This window comes from Desmodus rotundus, chromosome 11, assembly GCF_022682495.2.
Source record: "Desmodus rotundus isolate HL8 chromosome 11, HLdesRot8A.1, whole genome shotgun sequence".
Lineage (NCBI taxonomy): Eukaryota > Metazoa > Chordata > Mammalia > Chiroptera > Phyllostomidae > Desmodus > Desmodus rotundus.
The window spans coordinates 61,125,041-61,147,830 of record NC_071397.1 but is presented as its reverse complement, the minus strand read 5'-3'; the positions used below and the strand labels follow the sequence as shown (position 1 = coordinate 61,147,830).

Below are 22,790 nucleotides of genomic sequence, written 5' to 3'. Positions count from 1 at the left end.
AAGAGGAGAAGTAACAACTGGTACTATAGAAATACAAAGGATTGTAAGAAATTACTACAAACAGCTATATGCCAAAAAATTGGACAACATGGGAAAAATGGATAAATTTCTAGAAACATGCAATCTCCCAAAATTGAATCAGGAAGAAACAAAAAACCTGAATAGACTGATAACACTAGTGAAATTGAAGCAGTAATCAAAAAACTCCAGGCACACAAAAGCCCTGAAACAGATGGATTCACAGGTGAATTTTACCAAACATTCAAAGAAGAACTAAAACCTATCCTTCTCAAACTACTCCAGAAAATTCAAGAGGGAAGACTCCCAAACTCTTTTTACAAGCCAGTATGATCTTAATCCCAAAACAAGGTAAAGACAACAACAAAGAAAGATAATTACTGGCCAATATCTCTGATGAACATAGATGCTAAAATCCTTAACAACATACTAGCAAACCAGATCCAACAATACATTGAAAAGATCATACAGCATGATTAAGTGGGATTTATTTGGGAGATGCAAGGATGGTACAATATTCACAAATCAATACATGTGATACATCACACACACAAAATGAAAGACAAAAACCACATGATCATAGCAATAGAGCAGAAAAAGCATTTGATAAAACCCAGCATCCACTTACAATAAAAACACTCAGCGAAGTGGGAACAGAGGGAGCATACCTCAACATAATAAAGGCCATATGTGAGAAACCTACAGCCAACATTGTACTCAATGGGCAAAAACTAAAAGCATTTCCCTTAAGATTAGGAACAAGACAAGGGTGTCTGCTTTCATCACTCCTATTCAACCTAGTGGTACTGGAGGTTCTAGCCACAGCAATCAGAAGAAGAAATAAAAGGCATCCAAATTGGAAAGGAGGAAGTAAAACTGTCATTATTTGCAAATGACATGATAGGGTACATAGAAAACCCTACAGATTCCACCAAAAAACTATTTGATCTAATAAGTGAATTCAGCAAAGTAGCAGGATACAAGTTATAGTCAGAAATCAATGGCATTTTTGTACACCAACAATGAACTACCAGAAAGAGAAACTAAGAAAAAAATCCCATTTACTACAGCAACAAAAAAATAAAGTAGGTACGAATAAATTTAATCAAAAAGGTAAAAGACCTGTACTCAGAAAACAACAGAACACTGAAGAAGGAAATTGAGGAAGATACAAATAAATGGAAGCATCTACCCTGTTCATGGATTGGAAGAATTAATATGTCCATTAAAATGTCTATACTACTCAAAGCAATCTATAGATTCAATGCAATTCCTATTAAAATACCAATGGCATATTTCACAGATCTAGAACAAATATTTCAAAAATTTATGTGGAACCAAAAAACCCCTGAATAGCCACAGCAATCTTCAGAAAAAAGAACAAAGTAGGAGGGATCACAATACCTGATATCAACCTATACTACAAGGCCACTGTAATCAATACAGCCTGGTACTGGCATAACAGACACATAGATCAATGGAACAGAATAGAGAGCCCAGAAACAAATCCATAAATCTATGGTCAATTAATATTTGACAAAGGAGGCACGAGCACACAATGGAGTAAAAATAGCCTCTTCAATAAATGGTGTTGAAGGAACTGGACTGGTACGTGGAAAAAAATGAAACTAGATCACCAACTTACACCATACACCAGAATAAACTCAAAATGGATAAAAGATATAAGTATAAGGTGTGACACCAGATAAGTCCTAACAGAAAACATAGGCAGTAAAATTTCAGATATCCCACGTAACAATATTTTTGAAGATACCTCTCCTAGGTCAAGGGAAATAAAGGACAAAATAAACAAATGGGACTACATCAAACTAAAAAGTTTCTGCACAGCTAAAAAAGAACCATTATCAAAATGAAAAGGGAACTGACTGTATGGGAGAACATATTTGCCAAAGATACATTAGACAAGGGTTTAATCTCCAAAATATATAAAGAATTCATACAATTCAACACCAAGAAAACAAACCACCCAATTAAAAAATGGGCAAAGGACCTGAATAGACACTTTTCCAAAGACAATAGATGGCCAATAAACATATGAAAAGGTGCTCAATGTCACTAATCATCAGAGAAATGAAGATTAAAACCACAATGAGGTATCACCTCACATCTTTCAGAATGGCTCTCATCAATGAATCAACAAAGTAACAAGTGCTGGTGAGGATGTGGAGAAACGGGAACCCTAGTACACTGTCAGTGGGATTGCAGTCTGCTATTGCCACTGTAGAAAAGTATGGAATTTCCTCAAACAATTAAAAATGGAACTGCCTTTTGACCCTGGGAATATACCCTAAGAATACCAAAACACCAAGTGAAAAGAACTTATGTATCCCTATGTTCATAGCAGCACTATATACAATAGCCAAGTGTTGGAAACAGCCTAAGTAACTATCAATACATGAATGGATTAAAAAACTGTGTTACATTTACACAATGGAATACTACACAGCACAAAGAAACAAGAAGGAATCCCTACCCTCTGAGACAGCATGGAAGGAACTGGAGACTATTATGCTAAGTGAAGTAAGCCAGTCAGCGAAAGACAAATGCCATATGATCTCACTTATAAGAAGACACTAATGAACAGAATAAACTAATGAACAAAACAGAACCAGAGACATAGAAACAGGGAGCAGACTGACAGCTGCCAGAGAAAAGGGGGGACAAGGGGAATGGTGAAAAGAAGGGGAAGTGATTAGTCAAAGAACATGTATGAATGACCCATGGACATAAACAACGGTGTGGGAATGACCTATGGGAGCAGGGGCAGGGCTGGACAGAGGAGGGCAAAGGGGTAAAAATTGGGACAACTGTAATAGATTAAACAAGAATAAAAAGTAAATCTGAAAAATAAAACCCCTAACTGAGGTCTCCTATGTACACGTGCTAAATAAAGAAGAGACCGTGCCCCTAATTAATGCGGCTCAGTGGATTGAGTGCAGGCCTGTGAACGGAAGGGTTGCCAGTTCAATTCCCCATCAGGGCACATGCCTGGGTTGCAGGCCACATCCCAGTTGGGGGCATGCAAGAAGCAACCCGTTGATATATCTCTCGCACATCAATGTTTCTCTCCCTCTCTTTTTCCCTCCCTTCCCCTCTCTCTAAAAATGAATAAATAAAATCTTTAAAAAAAGAGGAGATTATGAAGCTAAAGGTAAATATGAAACATCATATAACAGAGACACCTAAAAATATAACATTGAGATACAGGACATTATAATAACATTAAGATGTGACACTCATATTATCTTACCTCTATAAAATAAATTTAAATTTTAAGGCTAGCTTAAATAAAATATAATCTCAGACATGCTAATTTTCAGTTTCAGAAAACCTAAAACATTTTCCTCCTTGGCTTCTCTCCCAATTTTCCTATGACTTAACTGCGTTGGGAACTGCCCTGCCTGGTTTCAGAGGCTGTAACCCCCCCATGGCTAAGACTGAGTAAAAAGACCTTGGGAGTGTAAGTCACTGAGACAAAATTTATCCTCCTGGCAGGGGTGCAGCCTCTGTCCTCTTTACTTCACCCTGCTCAGCCCTGGGGCAGATGGCTGGATAGTCAATGACAGGTAAGATTGCTCAAGGAAAGAACAACATAAGAGAGACAGTCTAGAAGGGACCATCAGGGAAGGAGTTAGGGGACTATAGAAAAAGGGTGATGGACCTTCACCCCTGGGCTTTGTTATAGCCTGAGTCCTTGTTCTATCTTCACCCCCCCACCCCACCTGACTTAAGCCTGAAACAATGCTGGTGAAGCCACATGCTGGAACGGGGGGGGGGGGGGGGGGGGGGGGGTGTCCTGGGGCGATCAGACCTAAGAAAGAATGCATAAAATCCTGTAAAACCTGCTTTGCTAAGAATGCCCTCAATTTAAATGATATGGGTCCAAGCATAAAATGAATTTGTTTTCCCAAAATTTTATGGCCCTTTGGCGTCTATTTGACTCTGACTCAGAATAAGCCCTTATAATTCTTTGAATGTTATCTATTCCTTGATCGGTACTGCCTGACAGTGACTGATGAGCTTTATGTATACACCCTGTATTCCTATGCAAACTCAACCCAATAAAAGCACATTGAGAAAGAAGCTCAAAGCCTTTCTCCTCTGAGAGACTGGTCAGCCTTTTCTCCCCAAGCAGATCATGTCTTGGTAGGCTTATTCTCATCCGCAGCGAATGGGGGGAGCTCTGCACGCGGAGCCCCCCTACATAACTGTTCTTCAACAAGGTCACATTTCTGCTCATAAAACGTCAGTTTCCTCAAGGACTTATCCTCAGCCTTTTCTCCTTTTCACTCTACAAATACTCCCAGGCTTGATCTTCCATTCTTACGGCTCTCAACACCTCCAATTTCCTTTTTCAGTCTCAGATATCCACATTTCCTACATCTAATTAGACTTATTTACCTGGAACCATCATGAACACCTCAATTTCAACAAATTCAAAATGGGATCTCCCCCTAAAATGCCTCTGGCCTAACTTTTTGTTTTGTTTCCCTTGATAGATAGATGGCAATGCCATTAATTACCCAAACTAGGAAAACTAAGTTGCTCTTAACTCCAGTCTTTCCTCATCTCCCCCAAAGTATGTCAATTCTACCAAAGCAGTATCTCTGAATTCCCTCCCTTGCTGTCCTTATCCCCATCTTCACTAAGGCAGTAAGTAATTCAAGCCCTAACTGACTCTCCCCTGAACTACTACAACTCTCTGCTGAGTAATCATCCAGCTTCCAATATTCCCCCAAGCAGGTATTCCTGATCTGTTTTTCAGGTGCCACAAGAATAATCATGCTAAAACACATCTGATTACTTCACTTCTTAAGAAACCTCCAACAGCATCCCACTAAACTTAGACATCGTCACACACTACACAGGACTCTTCTAACCAGATCCCAGCCCACCTTCCAAGCTTCATCTCTAGCTGCTCTCACTGGTAGACCATAAACCAATAAGAGCTATATAAAGCTCACTTTTATACTTTTGCTTAAACCACCACCCCCTCAGCTCCAAGCAGAGCTGCTTTCTCCTCTATAGTCCTACACCACTTCAGGTGGGTCTAGATCATTGTGTTATTAATGTCCATTGTTACAGTAAGAAGCTATTAGAACAGCATGGTTAAGTTTGTGGTTCTGGAGCAAAAATATCTGGGTTCAAATCCCAGTTAGGTAGCCATACCTGTTTACTCATCTATAAAATAGAGATAATTTTATTATCAAGTTTTTATGAAAATTAAATTATGAGAGAATGAAATTGCTAGCTGACTGCCTGGAACAAAGAAAGGGCTCAATAAATGTTAGCTATTATAATTTCATGTCCCTTCCAAGACTGTGAGCTATTCAAGGGCTGGAACGAAATTTCATTCACTTTCCCCTACATACACTTAATACCAGGCTTCAACTGAACTGGCAATTTTGAGGCATTTAACACCCACGCCATGGCCACTTTGCTACCTAATAAAATGTTTCTCCTTAACTATCTAGAAGGTGAATTAACTGTTTCATTATAATGGAGATACACTTAAACCTAAAAGAAAACAGGCAGTAAAATAAAAATTGAGCATATATATTTAAATTACATAATTTAAATATAAACATAAAATAAAAATATTTAAAATAAAATTAAAAATAAGTATTTAAAGTTATATATAATTTCTGTAAATATAAATTATATCCTTAAAATTTTCACTTTCAGTTTTTAACAATCTTACTAATGGAAGTACACATATATCAAAATGGAATTCATAATGTTATTTCCTATGAAGTTTAAAGTTAGGCAATCAGGCGGTGATTTCGATGAACAGCATTTTAGGACCCTTAAAGTTTTCATAGTTCCAGTTGCCAAAATGTCTCAGAGTCAGGCTGTCATTAAAGCTTAGATGAAGCATTAAAAACAAAAATGCTTTTTGCTCTCTCTTTCCCTTTACCTATTTCCTTGTTTTAACATTAAGTTAATGCTTCCCTCACATCACACTGCAGTAAAGAGTAGACTTGAAAGATGAAAAAAATGGAGATAAAATATAAAGAGTAAATAACCAAAATAATAAAAAAGGCATATAAAAATTTGAAAATGAGACTCTAAATACTAAACATTTCAATTTAAATTTTCCATTGATTTAAAGAGGGGAAGGAGGCATCTTCATAACTGCATTTTCATAAATCTCCACACTTGGCTATTTTTGAATATAGGAGGTAATATGAGTACAGGTTAAGAGCATAGCCTTTAAGATCAGATATTAAGCCCAAGTACAGCCTTTACTTGAACCCACAAGTTCTGCCACTTAATTAGCCATGTAACTTTTGCAACCTTGGATTAATCATCCCCAAAATGAGGATAATAAGAATTAGATGAGATAATGTATGTAGAAAGCACTTAGCTTATTGCATGACAAAGAACAAGCACTCAGTAAATCTTATATGTCATTATGATGATTTTCCTTAAATTTTACTTTTCATAAATTATGGTACGTGAATAGAATGGAATTCTATTTTAACCATTTAAAACATGAGACAGTTCTATACTTATTGATATGGAATGATTTCCAAGATATACTAAATAAAAAATAAATGAAAGGAACAGAACAGTGTACAGTATGTTCCACTTCTATTTTTTAGGCCGATATTTATACACATTTATATTTGTACATCCACAGAATGTCTCTGGAAGAACACACAGGCAACCACTATTACAGGCTGCCTCTAGGGATGAAAACTAAGTGGCTAACAGGTAGAAGTGGAAGAACAGGTACAGCCTCAGATTGACTGTATCCTTGCAGCTTTTGAATTTCGTATCATTTGCTTTTATTGCCTATTCCAAAAATTAAAGTTTATAGTATGATCCAAACCTTATGCTACCCAAATATTCCATTATAAAGTGGATTATACTAGACTTTGCAGAAACACCTAAGGTGACTTAATCATAGTTCTAGTACTCATTTCAAATCTATTGAGGATAACAGTCAAAGACTGATAGAGCTTTTGCTAAATTAGCCAATAAGAATCAATTAAGATATACAAGAGAGGGTTCTTGGACATGAGAAAAAACCTACGTATTTGGATGGAAAAGACAAGAATAACGTCATTCATTCATTCAAAAAAATACATCTGCCCACCAAACATTGTGCTAGGTAATAAGGAAACAATGACACCTGGTCCTTGCCTTTCAGAAACCCGCAGTTTAGTGGAAATATACGAATAGAGCAGTAAAATTAGCTCTCATGTGGGCTTGGTTATTCAAGAATATGTGCATTCATTCATGAACACATAACAACTGAATGAATGAAGCATGCCCGGTGACAAAATATACCCCACTGAAGCCTATAGTGACTTGACAATAATCTTATAATCTACCCTTCAATCTGCGACTGCTTGTGGGCGTGCGTTCCCAGAATCCCAAGAACCAGAAGTCCCCCAGGGGTCCCAGGCGTGACTTTTAGATCCAGTGCCTGTTCACCAGCCCAGACAGCTTGGGAAGCCGCAGGAAGGAAGGGTTCCCGGTCCCATCCCCACGCTAGCATCCCTTCTAGCCAGGCACTCCAACACCTAGGCTCACCAGGTCTTAGCTCTCTCTGTAACAGCCTGGACGGAACAAACTCTGGGGCGAGCTCTGACCTTCAGAATGACACTGGGCCAGCTCCCCTAGTGCTCAGGGCTCCTTCGAACACAGGCAGTAACAGAAGGGCAGGAGAGGTTGAAACTAACTCCTCTCCAGAGCCCGAAAACCGTGAAACCAGGAGGCAGCTGGGGGGAGATCGAGACGGGAGAGTGACTGACCCAATCATTTCCCCGGTCCTAAGCCGTCGACTCGGCCTACTCATGGCACAGTCACTGACCTTTCCAAAAGGGGTTCCCAGGGGCGGTGGCCGAAGGGGTGAAAGCAGCTGCCCAGGCTCCGCACCCAACACATCTCTCTCTCAAACGGCTCTGCACTAATCGCAGGGTAACCAAGGGCGACCAGGAGGCCGCCATTTTGAGCTCTGTACAAGGGGAAGAAGAGGAACTTTTTTGAAACCCAGTAGAGAGTCGGTGGCACAGACACATTCAACTGCGCTCGCGGAATGCTCTGCCCGAGAGAAAGAAAAACAGCAGCCAGGAATGCGACCTCTTGTAACGAGAGGGCGGGCTGGACGCCTGTGCCCTACTGTCCTGTCGGGCGCTGCCAGCCGGGACTACGACTCCCAGCATGCAGTACGGCAACGCTGGGGGCGGGGCGGGGCGGGGCGGGCAGCTCTGGCCTTGGTGAATCGGGCAATTCTACGCCCAGCGCTAGAAGCAGAGGAACCCAAAACGTTTTCAAGGAATTAGAAATGTAGTATGACGTATAACCACTCCTGAGCCTTTTCAATTAGTGTACTTGACCGAGATTCCGAAACCTAAATAAAATGTAGGTGACTCAATGGGCCCTCATATTGTAAGGAAATACTGTTACCTGGTCACACCTCCCTAAATAGTAGCCCCAATTTTTTTTCTTTTTTTGTCTCCAGCAACCAACTCTTCTTTGGCAGAGTACCTGAAGTGTGTTCCTACCACTTCTGTTTCCTGTATGAGAATAGCATATATCATTTTCAGTGTGTTATACGCTCAAATGTTTTGAAAGAATTTACAAGTGATATGGGAAAGCCAATGGCCTGAGACAGTGAGTGGAGGGAGTGGGCATGGGTTAGCTATCCAAAGAGGACTTTCTAAGTGATCTGCCCTAACTGTATTAAACAAAAAATGTTTTGAGGCACTATGATGAATGTATTGGAAATACAAATTAATGTCCAGAAGAGGCTGTCAATCCAGTAGGAGGGGTGAAAAAAGAGACAAAAGATTCTACCAAGTGTTGTGGAATCAATGAAAGAGGACTTTGGGAAACCTAGAAGCTTTACTTTTTTTTTTTTCTATCCCCTCCCCACTCCCCTCTGGCTATTGTTACAATGTTTTTAATTTCAATGTCTCTGGTTATATTTTGTTTGTTTTTTTCTTTTGTTGATTATGTTCCAGTTAAAGGTGAGATCATATGGTATTTGTCCCTCACTGCCTGGCTTATTTCACTTAGCATAATGCTCTCCAGTTCCATCCATGCCATTGCAAAGGGCATAAGCTCCTTCTTTCTCTCTGCTGCGTAGAATTCCATTGTGTAAATGTACCATAATTTTTATTTATTTATTTTTAAATTTTAATTTTTTATTATTATTCAATTACAGTTGTGTGGCTTTTCTCCCCATCCCTCCACCCCACCCCAGCCAAACCCCCGTCCCTCCAATGTTCATAGCAGCACAATTTACAATAGCCAAGTACTGGAAGCAACCTAAGTGCCCATCAGCAAATGAGTGGATCCAAAAAAATATGGTATATTTACACAATGGAATTCTACGCAGCAGAGAGAAAGAAGGAGCTTCTACACTTTGCAACAGCATGGATGGAACTGGAGAGCATTATGTTAAGTGAAATAAGCCAGACGGTGAGGGACAAATACCATATGATCTCACCTTTAACTGGAACATAATAAATAGAAAAAAAAGGAAACAAAATATAACCAGAGACATTGAAGTTAATAACAATCTAACAATGGACAAGGGGGAGTGGGGAGGGGACAGTAAGGAGAGGGGATTACAGGAACTACTATAAAGGACACATGGACAAAATCAAGGGGGAGGGTGGAAGCTTTACTTTTAAGTGAAAATGAAGACATTCCAAGAACTCAGTGCGTGAGCTCAGGCAGGCAGGCAAGGAGTCTGGAGTAAAGGAGAAAACTACGTTTCAGTTTGTGGAAACCAAATGAAAAGATTTCAATAGAAAGAGTTCTAACAGGTTAGGCCATTGGTCCACAATAGAAGAGTGATTCCAAAGAATGTATTTGGGATGTATTTGGGTTCTGCTTTTGTCACTAACATAACCTCTTATTTTCTGTTTTCCTCCAAGAATCTACTTGGTTCATTTCCTCATGTCCTTACTTTGTTATGATACCTTCTCAGTTAAGGCCTTATCAAACTACCTGTAGAAATTCTCAGTCACACCCAGCACTCCGTTTCCTCAGAGCACAGCACAGTATAATGATTTGGAGACCTCACTATTAACTGTCAAGTCATTTATGGAAAAATTATTTTAATTGTGTCTTTCAAAGTAAGTTCACTTACACTTACTAGATGTTTTCTATCCTTAATTCCATTGTTTGATATGACAAAATATTCCTCCATGTTGTAGTGAATTAGGAATTTTTTTAAATTTATTTCATTTATTGTTACTTATTTTTGGTGTGATACTTTGTGAAACACCTGTTGAAAAATCAGTGTTTCTTTCTTGACTTAGGTATTCATCATACTCAAAAGAATTTCTAGGTACATTTTTTTTTTTTGCTCTGGGAAAATAGTTCCTTGCCTTGTTCAATAAAAATACTTTTTATCAGAGATTTCAACAGCTTCTTAATTATGGGAGTGACATAAGTATTCATGGATAGTTTAATGCCAAATTGACAGGAAGATCTAAAGAAAATTTTCACATGCTGTGCACATGGACAGAAGTGTGGCAAATGAACGTTATTGTGTACAAGTATGACGTAACATATACAGAAACAACTTAGGTTACACGTGAATAAGAATTCTCTTATTCTTTTGAATAAAAGAATTCATTGTGACCAGAACACTAATTAAGTAGGCATTGTAAACTATTTTCTTAAAACATTAATTCTGTGCTCCTGCTGTTCCTGCAATTGCTAAAACAAATAAAAAAGCAAAAAATAACCCTAAAGTAAAATTTTAACATCATAAAATAGAAGCAAATCAGAAAATCAGAAAGCATTATCTTTACTTTATTTAAAGGTCTCCATAAAGTGCCAAGTTCTGTCATCTAATCTCAGAGACAAAACCACACTGAAAGTATACAGAGAAAGAAATAAAACAAATAATAAAGGAAGTGGGAAAGAGAGTGGTCAGTGGAAAACAGGAGTCAGAAGATGTATTTGGGTTCTGCTTTTGTCACTAACATAACCTCTTATTTTCTGTTTTCCTCCAAGAATCTACTTGGTTCATTTCCTCATGTCCTTACTTTGTTATGATACCTTCTCAGTTAAGGCCTTATCAAACTACCTGTAGAAATTCTCAATCACACCCAGCACTCCGTTTCCTCCTTCCCAGCTCTATTTTCTCCACAATACTTACTATCATCTGGTACAATAGATACTTTATCAATTTATTAACATATCCATTCTTATTGCTCTTTCTGTATTTTAAGCATATGTGGGCAGGGATTTATGTCTGTTTTGTTCACTGCTATATCCCCAGGGCCTAGAATAATGCCTAGGTTCAAAGACACTCAATAAATACTTGTTGGATGACTAAATGAGCAATCTTAGGAAAAATACAAAGTTTATTATTGTTGTAGTTTTTCTGCAAAAAAGCAGACTGCTTCATGAAATCAGTGATATTGCTAATATTTTGAGCCCATCTTAAAGATGAATAAAAATACACCATCTTAGTATCACAGAAGTAACTGGAACCCAACCAAACAGCACTTGTTTACCAATTATTTACTTATTCATTTATTTGCATTACAATGTTTAATTGCAGTTCTTCTGATTTAACAAAGAAACACTTTAGAGCTATAAGAAATATGGTTCACTTGAAGACACATAAGGAATGATATGTCAAATATCTAGCTTCTAATTCCAACATTTGTATTTAAAGATCCCAAACCAAAAATATAATTTAGATTAATTTCTACAAGTTAAATAAATGTTTAAGTACCTTATGAACTGTGAAAAATATAACTTTGGAACAAGATATACCTACCTCAATAATATATATTTGTGTGAAGTATAGAGAGATTTTGTTGCAAGCAGTCTATTCCTTCTAATAAGAATTATATACTTGCTAATCTTGTAATAAATGTTACAATTTTTTCCTTTACTGAAACATTGTCTGACTTGTAACTCAAGACTGTCCAAAGACAATATTTGAAGTCAAGTTCAATGCTCAAATCTTTATTTAGTTTCTTTCTGCATATTTTCACAACAGATTAAAAATAACTTGTTCTTTTTGTTTTTCAATTTTGAATATCCCTTATTAGAATATCCTTTTCTAAAAAATAATTTTGAACCCAATGATAATATGTATCTTCCCCTCCTTAAATGTTTCTTACTCAAATGTTGAAGGGGGAGTGGAGGCTTTTCTTACATAATTTCTCTATATTTCCTTTCTGCCATCTTTCTTTTAAAAATAGCAGCAACCCCCAACTAATTCTAATCTACTCCAAATCCACATGTAAATTTGTAACTTGGGAGCCATCTTCAATTAATTTCTATTCCTCATCACTCAGCTCCAGTCTTTCACCAGATAGGATTAAATCTATCATCTTCTTTTCTTTATTTTAAAGATTTTATTTTTATTTATTTTGAGAGAGAGTGGAAAGGAGGGAGAGAGAGAGAGAGAGAAACATCGATGTGAAGAGAGAAACATCAGATGCCTCTTGCACACGTACGTCCCAGCCAGGGACCAAACCTGCACCCCAGGTATGTGCCCTAACTAGGAATCAAACCAGTGACCTTTCGCTTTGTGGGATGATGCCTAACCAAGTAAGCCACACTAGTCAGGGCAAATCTATCATCTTAATATAGCTTAAATCCATCTACTATCACTGGATCTTCCTCCTTCTGTCTTTCCCAGGCTAATACAGGCATCACCTAACTGGCTCTGCCTCTTTCTCCTTGCTTCCATCCTGCTATAAGAATTGTTTCCAAAAATGTGACCACATCCTATCACAGATTCTAAACTTGGAATGCCTCCCAACTGTCTACAAAATGAAATACAATCTCTTTGTTATGGACCTTTAGAAAATCAAGACCTGGCTCTTACCTACTTTACCATTTCATATCACTCAAGTCAGCAGTTCCCAGCCTTTTTGGCATTGGGGACCCATTTCATGAAAGACAATTTATGCACAGACCCAGGGGGTGGGGGAGATGGTTTCAGGATGATTCAAGTGCATTACATTTATTGTGTACTTTATTTCTATTATTGTTACATTGTTATATATAATGAAATAATTACACAAATCATCATAATGCAGAATCAGTGGGAGACCTGAGCTTGTTTTCCTGCAACTAGACAGTCCCACCTGAGGGTGATAGGACACAGTGAAACCCGAAGTGTGTTGCTTATGTCCAGTGTACTCCATAATCTCATTTTGGTTGTTATCACTGCCAAAAACCCTGCTCCCCAAAGATAGGATGTTGAAAACAGAAGTAGGCTTTTCACTGCTTTTGTGTCCGTCTCAGGATATTCCACCTTGACTTCAATCCAGAACGTATGGAGACTTAAAGTTGTCTCAAACATACTTCTAAGGCGATTCTAAAACCCTCTAAATTATCTCCATTTCTGTGATTCTGTTCCTGCTCTGTTTGTCTGCTTAGTTTGTTTTGGGTTTTGTTTTATAGAACCAGTTGTTGATAGTTGTGAGTTTGTTGTCATTTTAATGTTCATGATTTTGATCTTCTTTTTCTTAAACAAGTTCCTTTAACATTTCATATAATAAGGGCTTGCTGATGATGAACTCCTTTAACTGGACCTTATCTGGGAAGCACTTTATCTGCCCTTGCATTCTCAATGATAGCTTTGCTAGAGAGATGTAGGTCTTTTGTTGGATGAAGGTCCTTGTCTTTCATGACTTTGAATATTTCTTTCCAGCCCCTTCTTGTCTGCAAGGTTTCTTTTGAGAAATCAGCTGACAGTCTTATGGGAACTCCTTTGTAGGTAACTCTCTGCTTTTCTCTTGCTGCTTTTAAGATTCTCTCTTTATCTTTAACCTTTGGCATTTTAATTATGATGCGTCTTAGTGTGGTCCTCTTTGGGTCCAACTTGGTTGCGATTGTCTGTGCTTCCTGAACTTGTATGTCTACTTCCATCACCAAATTAGGGAATTTTTCTTTCACTAATTTTTCAAATAAGTTTTCAATTTCTTGCTCTTTCTTTCCTTCTTCTGGAATCGCTATGATTTAGATGTTTGTACATTTAAAGTTGTCCCAGACTTTCCTAGGCCTCTCCTCGTTTTTTTGAATTCTTGTTTCTTCATTCTGTTTTGGGTGATTATTTATTCCTTTCATTCCAGATCACTGATTTGAATCTCAGCTTCCTTCCCTTCACTGTTGGTTCCCTGTATATTTTTCTTTATGTCACTTTGCGTAACCTTCATTTCTTCCTTTATGTTGTTGCTGTACTCAATGAGGTGAGAGCATTCTGATCAGCAGTGTTTTGAACTCTGCATCTGATAGGTTGGCTATCTCTGTTTCATTTCGTTCTTTTTCTGGGGTTTTGTTCTGTTCTTTCATTTGGGCCATATTTCTTTGACTCCACAATTTAGTGGTCTCCCTATGTTTGTTTCTGTGTATTAGGTAGAGCTGCTTTGACTCCCTGTCTTAGTAGCATGGCCTGTGTAGAAAAGGCATCTGTAAATTGTGTGCAGCAGAGCTTTGGTAATTGCCAAGGGCAGGGCAACCTGCTTCACCACTTTGTGGCTGTGTGTGGAGGAGTGGGGCTTCAAGAGAGGTCAATGCCACTGCCTGACTTCTAGAGGCCTGTTGGCCACTAGCCCTACTTCCAGTTACCTCACCCACCTCCTGTATGTGATTGATGCCTTTCCTGATGTGGGGTTTGCATACATTCTAAGACTGTACAGGCCCTTTAAGTGGCAAAATCTGGCATTTTCTTCTGCTGTCCCAATCCTTACTTGTTTTTTACAGCCAGAGGTAATGGAGGTTTATCCTCCCGATGCTGGAGGCTATGCAGCCTGACCTGGGCCTGGGATTGCTCCCTCCCAAGGTATCCCTCCTGATTTTAATCCATCACACATGAAAGTGGGACTTTCTGTTCCACCGCCACCACTACCACCTCTCCACACTGCACTGTGTCCTCTCCCAGCTCCTTGACTCTGCCCCTCCTTCCCATGGGGATAAATGTGGCATCTTTAAATCCTTGGTTGTTGGACTTCCATGCAGTTCAATTTTCTGACAGTTCTAAGTGTTATTTGTTTTTGAGAACTGGTTATAATTCTTTCTGCAGTTGCACAAGGAGGCAAACAAAGTGTGTATACCTATGCCTCCAGAAGTCTCTCAGGTGCCATTTTTCAGCTAGCTGGCATTTCTCTATGGATGACACAGTGCATAGACTTACATTAAGAAGTGACCTCTTTCACCCAATTAGTGAAAGTAGAAAGCTGTCCGGTCATAGCATCCACTCTGTCCGTGCATACAATGACACAAAATGACCAGTTCAGTTTTCCTGATACATAGTCATTCAAAGATTTGAATAGTTCTGCAGTGGTGGTGTTGGCTGACAACAAAAGTGCCCATAACATATCCTCAAGCACATCCTCCTGAAAAATATATTGCACAAAAACAAGTATTGTTGCCGTGCCAATATTTGTAGACTCATCAACCTGGATTGTGTACCACAGTGACTCATTGATCCTCTCTAACAATTATACCTCAATTTGCTCTGCTATCTCATCAGTTCATCTAGTACAGTGCTAGCTGAAGAGGAACACGTGCCACCTTTTGAGCTGCAGCCTCTTTGAAAAGTTCACGACAGCACCAAGATGGGGAGTAGGTGGACACACTGTGCCTCTACGCACAACCAAAAGAAGGACAACAAACTTAAAAACAAAAAACAACCAGAACTGCCAGAAAATCAAACTGTATGGAAGTCTGACAACCAAGTAGTTAAAGAAACATTCATTCAGACTGATAGGAGGGATGGAGGTGGGCAGCTGGGGCAGAGAGGACATGTAGCAAGGTGGCAGCTGGAGGACCCAGTGGGTGAGGCAGCAGCTGGTGGTCCCACATCTGCGTGCGGATAAACCAGGAGGAACAACTGGTGATGATACAGACCACACAACCCGGGGTTACAGTGCATGGAAATGAAGCCTCAAAACCTCTGGCTGTAAAAACCTGTGGGGTTGCAGTGGTGGGAAAAACTCTCAGCCTCACAGGAGAGCTCATTGGAGAGACCCACAGGGTCCTAGAACGTACACAAACCTACTCACCTGGGTAGGTCAGCACCAGAACGGCCCAAGTTGCTTGTGGGCAGTGGGGAAAGTGACTGGAAGCTTGCCAAGAGCCAAGCAAGTGGGATTGTTCCCTCCCAGATCCCTCCCTCACATTCAGCCTCACAACACAGTGACGTGGATTGCCCTGTCCTGGAGAATAGCTAAGGCTCCACCCCTTACAACATAGCAGGAGCACCAAGACAAAGAAATATGGCCCAAATGAAAGAACAGATCAAAGCTCCCAAAATAGAACCAAGCAATGAAGAGATAGCAGAGTTCAAAACACTGGTAATCAGGATGCTCACAGAAATGTTTGTGTATAGTCACAAAATAGAGGAAAAAGTAAAGGCTATGCAAAGTGAAATAAAGAAAAATATACAGGGAACCAACAGTGAAGGGAAGGAAACTGGGACTCAAGTGAGTGATCTGGAGCAGAAGGAAGAAATAAACATTCAACCGTAAAAGAATGAAGAAACAAGAATTTTAAAAAAAGGAGAGGCTTAGGAACCTTTGGGACAACTTTAAACACTCCAACATCCAAATCACTGGGGTGCCAGAAGAAGAAGAGGAAGAGCAAGAAATGGAAAACTTATTTGAACAAATAATGAAGGACAACTTCCCCAATCTGGCAAAGGAAATAGACTTCCAGGAAGTCCAGGAAGCTCAGAGAGTCCCAAAGAAGTTGAACCCAAAGAGGAATACACCATAAGTTACTCAAGATTTAAGATAAAGAGAGAATCTTAAAAGCAGCAAGAGAAAAGGAGACAGTTACCTACAAAGGATTCCCATAGGATTATCAGCTGATTTCTCAAAAGAAGTCTTACAGGAAAGAAGGAACTGGCAAGAAGTATTGGAAGTCATGAAAGACAAGGGGTGGAGCCTTAGCTATTCTCCAGGACAGGGCAACCCACGTCGCTGTGTTGTGAGGCTGAAGGTGAGGGAGTGATCTGGGAGGGAACAATCCCACTTGCTTGGCTCTTGGCAAGCTTCCAGTCACTTTCCCCACTATCCACAAGGTCCTATATCCAAGATTACTCTCTCCAGCAAAGCTATCATTTAGAATTGAAGGGCAGATAAAGTACTTCCCAGATAAAGTCAAGTTAAAGGAGTTCATCAAAGAAAGCCTTTATTATATAAAATGTTAAAGGGACTTATCCAAGAAAAAGAAGATAAAAAATATGAACAGTAAAATGACAGCAAACTCACAACTATCAACAACTGAACTTAAAAACAAAAACAAAATCAGAAACAAACTAAGCAAACAACTAGAACAGGAACAGAATCACAGAAATGGAGATCACATGGAGGATTATCAGTGGAAATAGGGAGGGGAAAAATAGGGGAAAAGGAACAGGGAATAAGAAGCATAACTGGTAGGTACAAAATAGGGGTAGGGTAAGAATAGTATAGGAAAAGGAGAAGCCAAGGAACTTATATGTATGACCCATGCGTGTGAATTAAGGTGGAAAATGCTGGTGGGAGGGGGGCTGAAGGGTGGAAGGAAATAAAGCAGAGAAAAAAAATGGGATATCTGCAATAGCATAATCAGTAAAATATAATTTAAAAAAACATTCACGACAAATGTCCTTAGCATCAGGCAGGATCAACTGCTCACCAACAGTAAAGGGCTTCTTAGCTTTAGCAATGTGGTTAGCCACTAAGCTTGATGCTCAGTGCAGACACATCTGAAGTGGTGGCCTTCAATAATTGCTTCTGTTCTTTGTGTTCACATTCTTTTCATTTGAAAAACTCCGAAGGCTTGTCTTTTAATGCAGGATGCTTGGTCTCCTGGTGACAAAGCAGTTTTGAAGGTTTCATGGTGTAAGAGGCTGCAGCCAGGGGGCCCCCCCAAAGAGGGATTTGTAATGGGGTCCAGGAAATACTAAAAATATAGGATGTCCTCATCCCCACAAGTCTGAACTGGAGGATGGGACATATGGAGCAGGGCCATTGAGATTTGTTTTGCATAGCAACAGTTTTGCAAATAACCTCTACAACGGTCATTTAACATATGTATAACTTTTGACCAGTTTCATAGATATGTTAAATAGCTGTGGCCATGCTTTGAGCCAGGGAGATGGGAGTGACTTCCACCCGGGATGTAACTGGGAGGCAACTTCCCCTGGTTACAGCCCCTGTGTAAGAACTTGGAGATCACTGACTTCACATCACAGGGCCACGCCTGCCGGACTTACTATGGTAGCCCAGAAAAGCTGGAAATATTCAGGAATGCTGGCAGGTGTAGCTGGTTATGGGAGGAGTCGGAAATGGGGCTGTAGCGGAAGCTCAACACTGGGATTTAAACCCAGGCACAGCAGCCATGACAAGAAGAGTCACATGGATTTGGGTCTCCCTTTGCAATGCAGCATAGGAAGCCGGAAAGCAAGATGTAGCAGCAATGCAGAGCTCTCTCTTAGCAGTTTGGAAGAATGCAGGAGAGATGCTATGGGAAAGAAAGGGGTGAAAGGACTCTTGCTGGTGGGCCATGAGAAGGTGCCACGTGGTTATGGATTAAGAACTGGAGATCCCGGTGACACAGCCGATGGTGCTGGGAACTGAGGGAGGCCTGCCAGCCGAGCACGGATTACTGGGAAGGGGCTAGCTGAGCCACAGACTTCTATTTCTTTTCCTGAAATACGGTACCCCTGACTGGGCAAAGTGGGGAAGGGAAAGGAGTGACTGTGTTTGTGCATGCTTTAAGGGACTTTGGGATTTTAATGAAGACATTAAGTCATTATTCTTAAGTCTGTATAACTTATGAATAAATAATTCCTTTCCTTTTCACCAATCTCTGACATTGAGAGCTATAATTCCCTGACAGCGGGCAAGGTGAACCTAGTACAGGGGGACCCTAGAAGAAGGGGGGTCCATTCAGTAACGTTATGCAACCCCTTTTCCAGTGGCCAATCAAGGAAAATCATGGGAGACCACATGTGCAGTAGCTTTAAAGTGATACAACTACTTGTACATATGCAATAAAAGCCCACCAAACTAGCCAGGAAGGATCTGCCCTCTAAGAATAGAATCCCTACAGCCCATGAGGTCAATCTCTGCTTGGAGGTGGCCTGCTCCCATGTTCTCTGCTATGAACTCTGTGTGTTCGGTTCCATTCTTTGTCCGGATCACAAAAAACCTGGTTACCTGTGCCCACCTGTGACAATGGCTTCATCGGATAGCCAGTTGTCGTGTATTATACAAAGCAGGCTTGGAGAATGTGAATCACCTATTGCAATGAACCTATAGTTTAAGTAGGACTCTTGGTATTTTCTTTTAAATGCAGCTTTCTTTTTGTTGGCAGTCTTACAGTCTTCTGCTGTCTCATTATTGGGCCTTTCCCCCTTTGCAAAGAAGCTCTCCAGTGATGTTTGTTTTTTATTCATTTTGGCTAGGGTTAGCATATGGGCTTAGCAAAACTATGACTGAGACAAGTGTGCAGTGTGAGAAAGAGGCACAGACAGAAGTGGTAAATAAAATAATGGGCAGGCCATGCACAGACTAAAATAATGATCAGATTCTGACTTAAAGCCTGCCACCAGATGCAACTTACTTGTCACTTGCCATTCACTGATAGGGTTTTGATATGAGTCTGCAAGCAATTGATTTATTATGGTCTCTGCACAGTCAAACCTCCCTGCTAATGATAATCTGTATTTGCAGCCACTCCCCAGTGTGAGCATCACTGCCTCAGCTCCATCTCATATCATCAGGCATTAGATTTTTATACAGAGTGTGCAACCTAGATCCCTCACATGTGCAATTCACAGTAGGGTTTGCACTCCTATGAGAATCCAATGCTGCTGCTGACCTGACAGGAGGCAGAGCTCAGGCAGTGATGCAAGCAACGGGGAATGGCTGTAAATGCAGATGAAGCTTCGCTCGCTTGCCTGCTGCTCACCTCCCACTGTGCGGCCCAGGGGTTGGGGACCCCTTACTCAAATTTTCTTACCCAGAAAATGTCAGGTAATTTACCAAGCATCTCATTTATTTTCACAATCGTCCATAGATATTATTTTGAAAAACTGGGAAACTGATCCCATTTCCTCTGTCTTTTATTTCCTGGGTTCTGATACTTTTTCATTGTTTTAATTATATTTTATTGATTATGCTATTACAGTTGTCCCAATTTATCCCCTTCTCCCTCCACCACCCAGCACCTGCTACTCCCTCAGGCAACCCCCACACCATTGTTCATGTCCATGAATCATGTGTATAAGTTCTTTGGCTACTCCATTTCTTATATTGAACTTTACATCCCCATGGCTATTCTGTAACTACCTATTTGTATTTGATAATCTCCTCACCTCTTCATCCATTCCTCTACACCTACCCTCCCATCTGGCAACTATCAAAATGCTCTCCATATCCATGATTCTGTTTCTATTCTTGTTTGCTTAGTTTGTTTTTTAGATTCAGTTGTTGGCTGTGGCTGCGTGCAGGAAGGCCTCAGAAAAGGGATAATGGCCTCTGCCTGCCTTTCTGTCTGGGAAAAATCTGTCCCTCAGCTTCCGCCTTGGTGCCAGACACTTCAGTTTCTCCCTGTATACTACTGGTGCCTTTCAAGCTGCTTCCCCAGTGCTGGAGCTCAGAGGGAGTGAGTTTAAGTCAGTATGTGAGTTCTTTAAGGGGAATGGCTTGGGGATCCAGAAGTTTCTTCCTGCAACTCAATCCCCACTGGGTTTTGCAGCCAGAAGTCATGGAGACTTATCTCATGGCACTAGAGCCATGGGCTGGGGGGTCTGGTGTGGGGCTCCTTATTCCCAAGATATCCCTCCTGAATTTTTATCCACTACACATGGATGTGGGACCAGCCCATTCCACATTTCTGCCCCTCTTACCAGTGTGGATGTATGTGGTTTCTTTAATTCTGTAGTTGCCAGACTTCCATTCAACTCGATTTCTGATGGTTGTGAGTGACAGTTGTTCTATATTTTAGTTGTAATTTTGATGTGGTTGTGAGAGGAGGTAAGCTGTATTTATCTATGTTGCCATCTTGATGGGAAGATCTAATACTTTTTTAATTTAGAAAATAAATCACTTTATACAAATAAATCACTTAATACAAATAATTATAAAACCTAGTAATTGAACTTTAACATTTCCAGGGCAACTCCAAGAATATTCCAGGTTTAATACTGAAAATGATTTAGTATTCCTCATTACAAAAGAAAAGTAAATTTTATGTAGATGGATATCCAGACCTAGTGAGAAAAATAATTTTTAAAGGAAATTGTTCTATATGTAGCTATAGATTAATTGTGCCCACAGGAGGAGGTAGGTTAATGATCTTCCTATATCACTAACTTGAACCAAACCCAAAAAATTATTTTTAGATCTTCAAGTGACCTGAAAGATCTTCTGATTTTAACCCAGCCATTCTACATGTTAAGACTCAAAGATTCTGAGAGATAAAGTAAGTAACTTGCCCAAAGTAACATAACTACTACCCCTTCTTGAAGTTAACTGAACAGTAATAGGGACTGGAAACTCATCTATTCAATGAGATAGTTCTTTAATGACCCTTAAAACAGATGTCTATCTAGACAAAAAGTAAAACATGCCACATAGAATTTTGATTGCCACTGATGACGGTCATAACTAATCTAGTTTTTTTGATTAGTAAGTTGGGTTTGAAGCAGTGCATCTAGGCAATCAAATAGACTGAATGTTTTTCAGTTCTATAGACTTCTTATTCTGAGGAATCAAAGTTGGCCTAAAATGCTGCTAATCTTCAAAACTCAAAAATGAAATGATAAACCTACATGAGGTCATTTGTTTGTAAGTATTAGTACTTGTACCAGGGGACTACACTTGAATCAGCCTTGATTTGGCTTAGACCTCAATGGAATAAACTGAGTGCTGTGTTTTGTTGTTTTCAAGTGGACATCTTTGGGAATTACTTGAGTACATTTTAAATCAAGGTGAGTTGTATTTACCCAAGTTGACTAGTAACAAAGAATTTCTCAGTCTAGACTCTCTAGATGATAAAACCTGAATACCTTTAATCATGGGGCATATCTAATTCAAAAAGGATTTATTAGAAAGTGTCTTCTGTGAAAACCAAGACTGGGGAAAATGGAGGAAGCAGATGAGAACAGTGTCGAGACCTCTAATGTCTACACACACCAAATGTAAGGGCCCAATTTTCCCAGCATGTATCTCACTTAGGCCCAGAAATCCTCATCAACTTCAAAGGGAGAGATGTGCATCCACAGATCCGAGTTTGCAGTACCCAGGGCTTACTCTGCGGGAATACATACTATAATTTATGGAACCAGGCTTCATTTCTTTAGTCCAAATCAACTCAGCTGGATTTTGAAGCTTTAGTTCTTAGAAATAATCAACTGTCCCTTAAAATATCAAATCTTCTTGGCTTTGTTTCACACATCAATTCTATTCATTACCTATGATAAGCCATGGTTTATTTAGTTTTATAAATTGATATGCAAGACAAGTAATATAGAGTTATATGCCGGACTACTATGTATCTTTATAGTATCAAATTACCAAAACTTATTCTGGAGGTAATTTTATGCGTAGCAAAGAGAAAAGCAGTAGATATAATTTCCTATTTTGCTGTTGAACAATTTTCTTAAAAATGTAATTCTGTTTACAAGCACTGTTTTTCAGGTTTAATTTGACACTTTACTATTAAGTAAATTATCCTTTAATGTAATTACTTTTATGTAATAATTATGATCTTGAAAGCTTGCAAAGTGATTAAAGGGCATCTTCTAAGAAATA

General features: G+C 39.5%; 1 protein-coding gene across 1 annotated transcript in view; it reads right to left on the bottom strand.

Annotated features, from left to right (window-relative positions):
- The window catches only part of AFG1L (AFG1 like ATPase), a 206,212-nt gene extending 198,016 nt beyond the window's left edge, over positions 1-8,196 (bottom strand). Inside the window, exon 1 of the mRNA XM_024551786.4 lies at positions 7,862-8,196. Coding sequence (XP_024407554.2) covers positions 7,862-8,069 — 208 coding nt within the window. The 5' untranslated portion in view covers positions 8,070-8,196. The remainder of the gene's footprint in view (positions 1-7,861) is intronic.
- Positions 8,197-22,790: the final 14,594 nt, after the last annotated feature.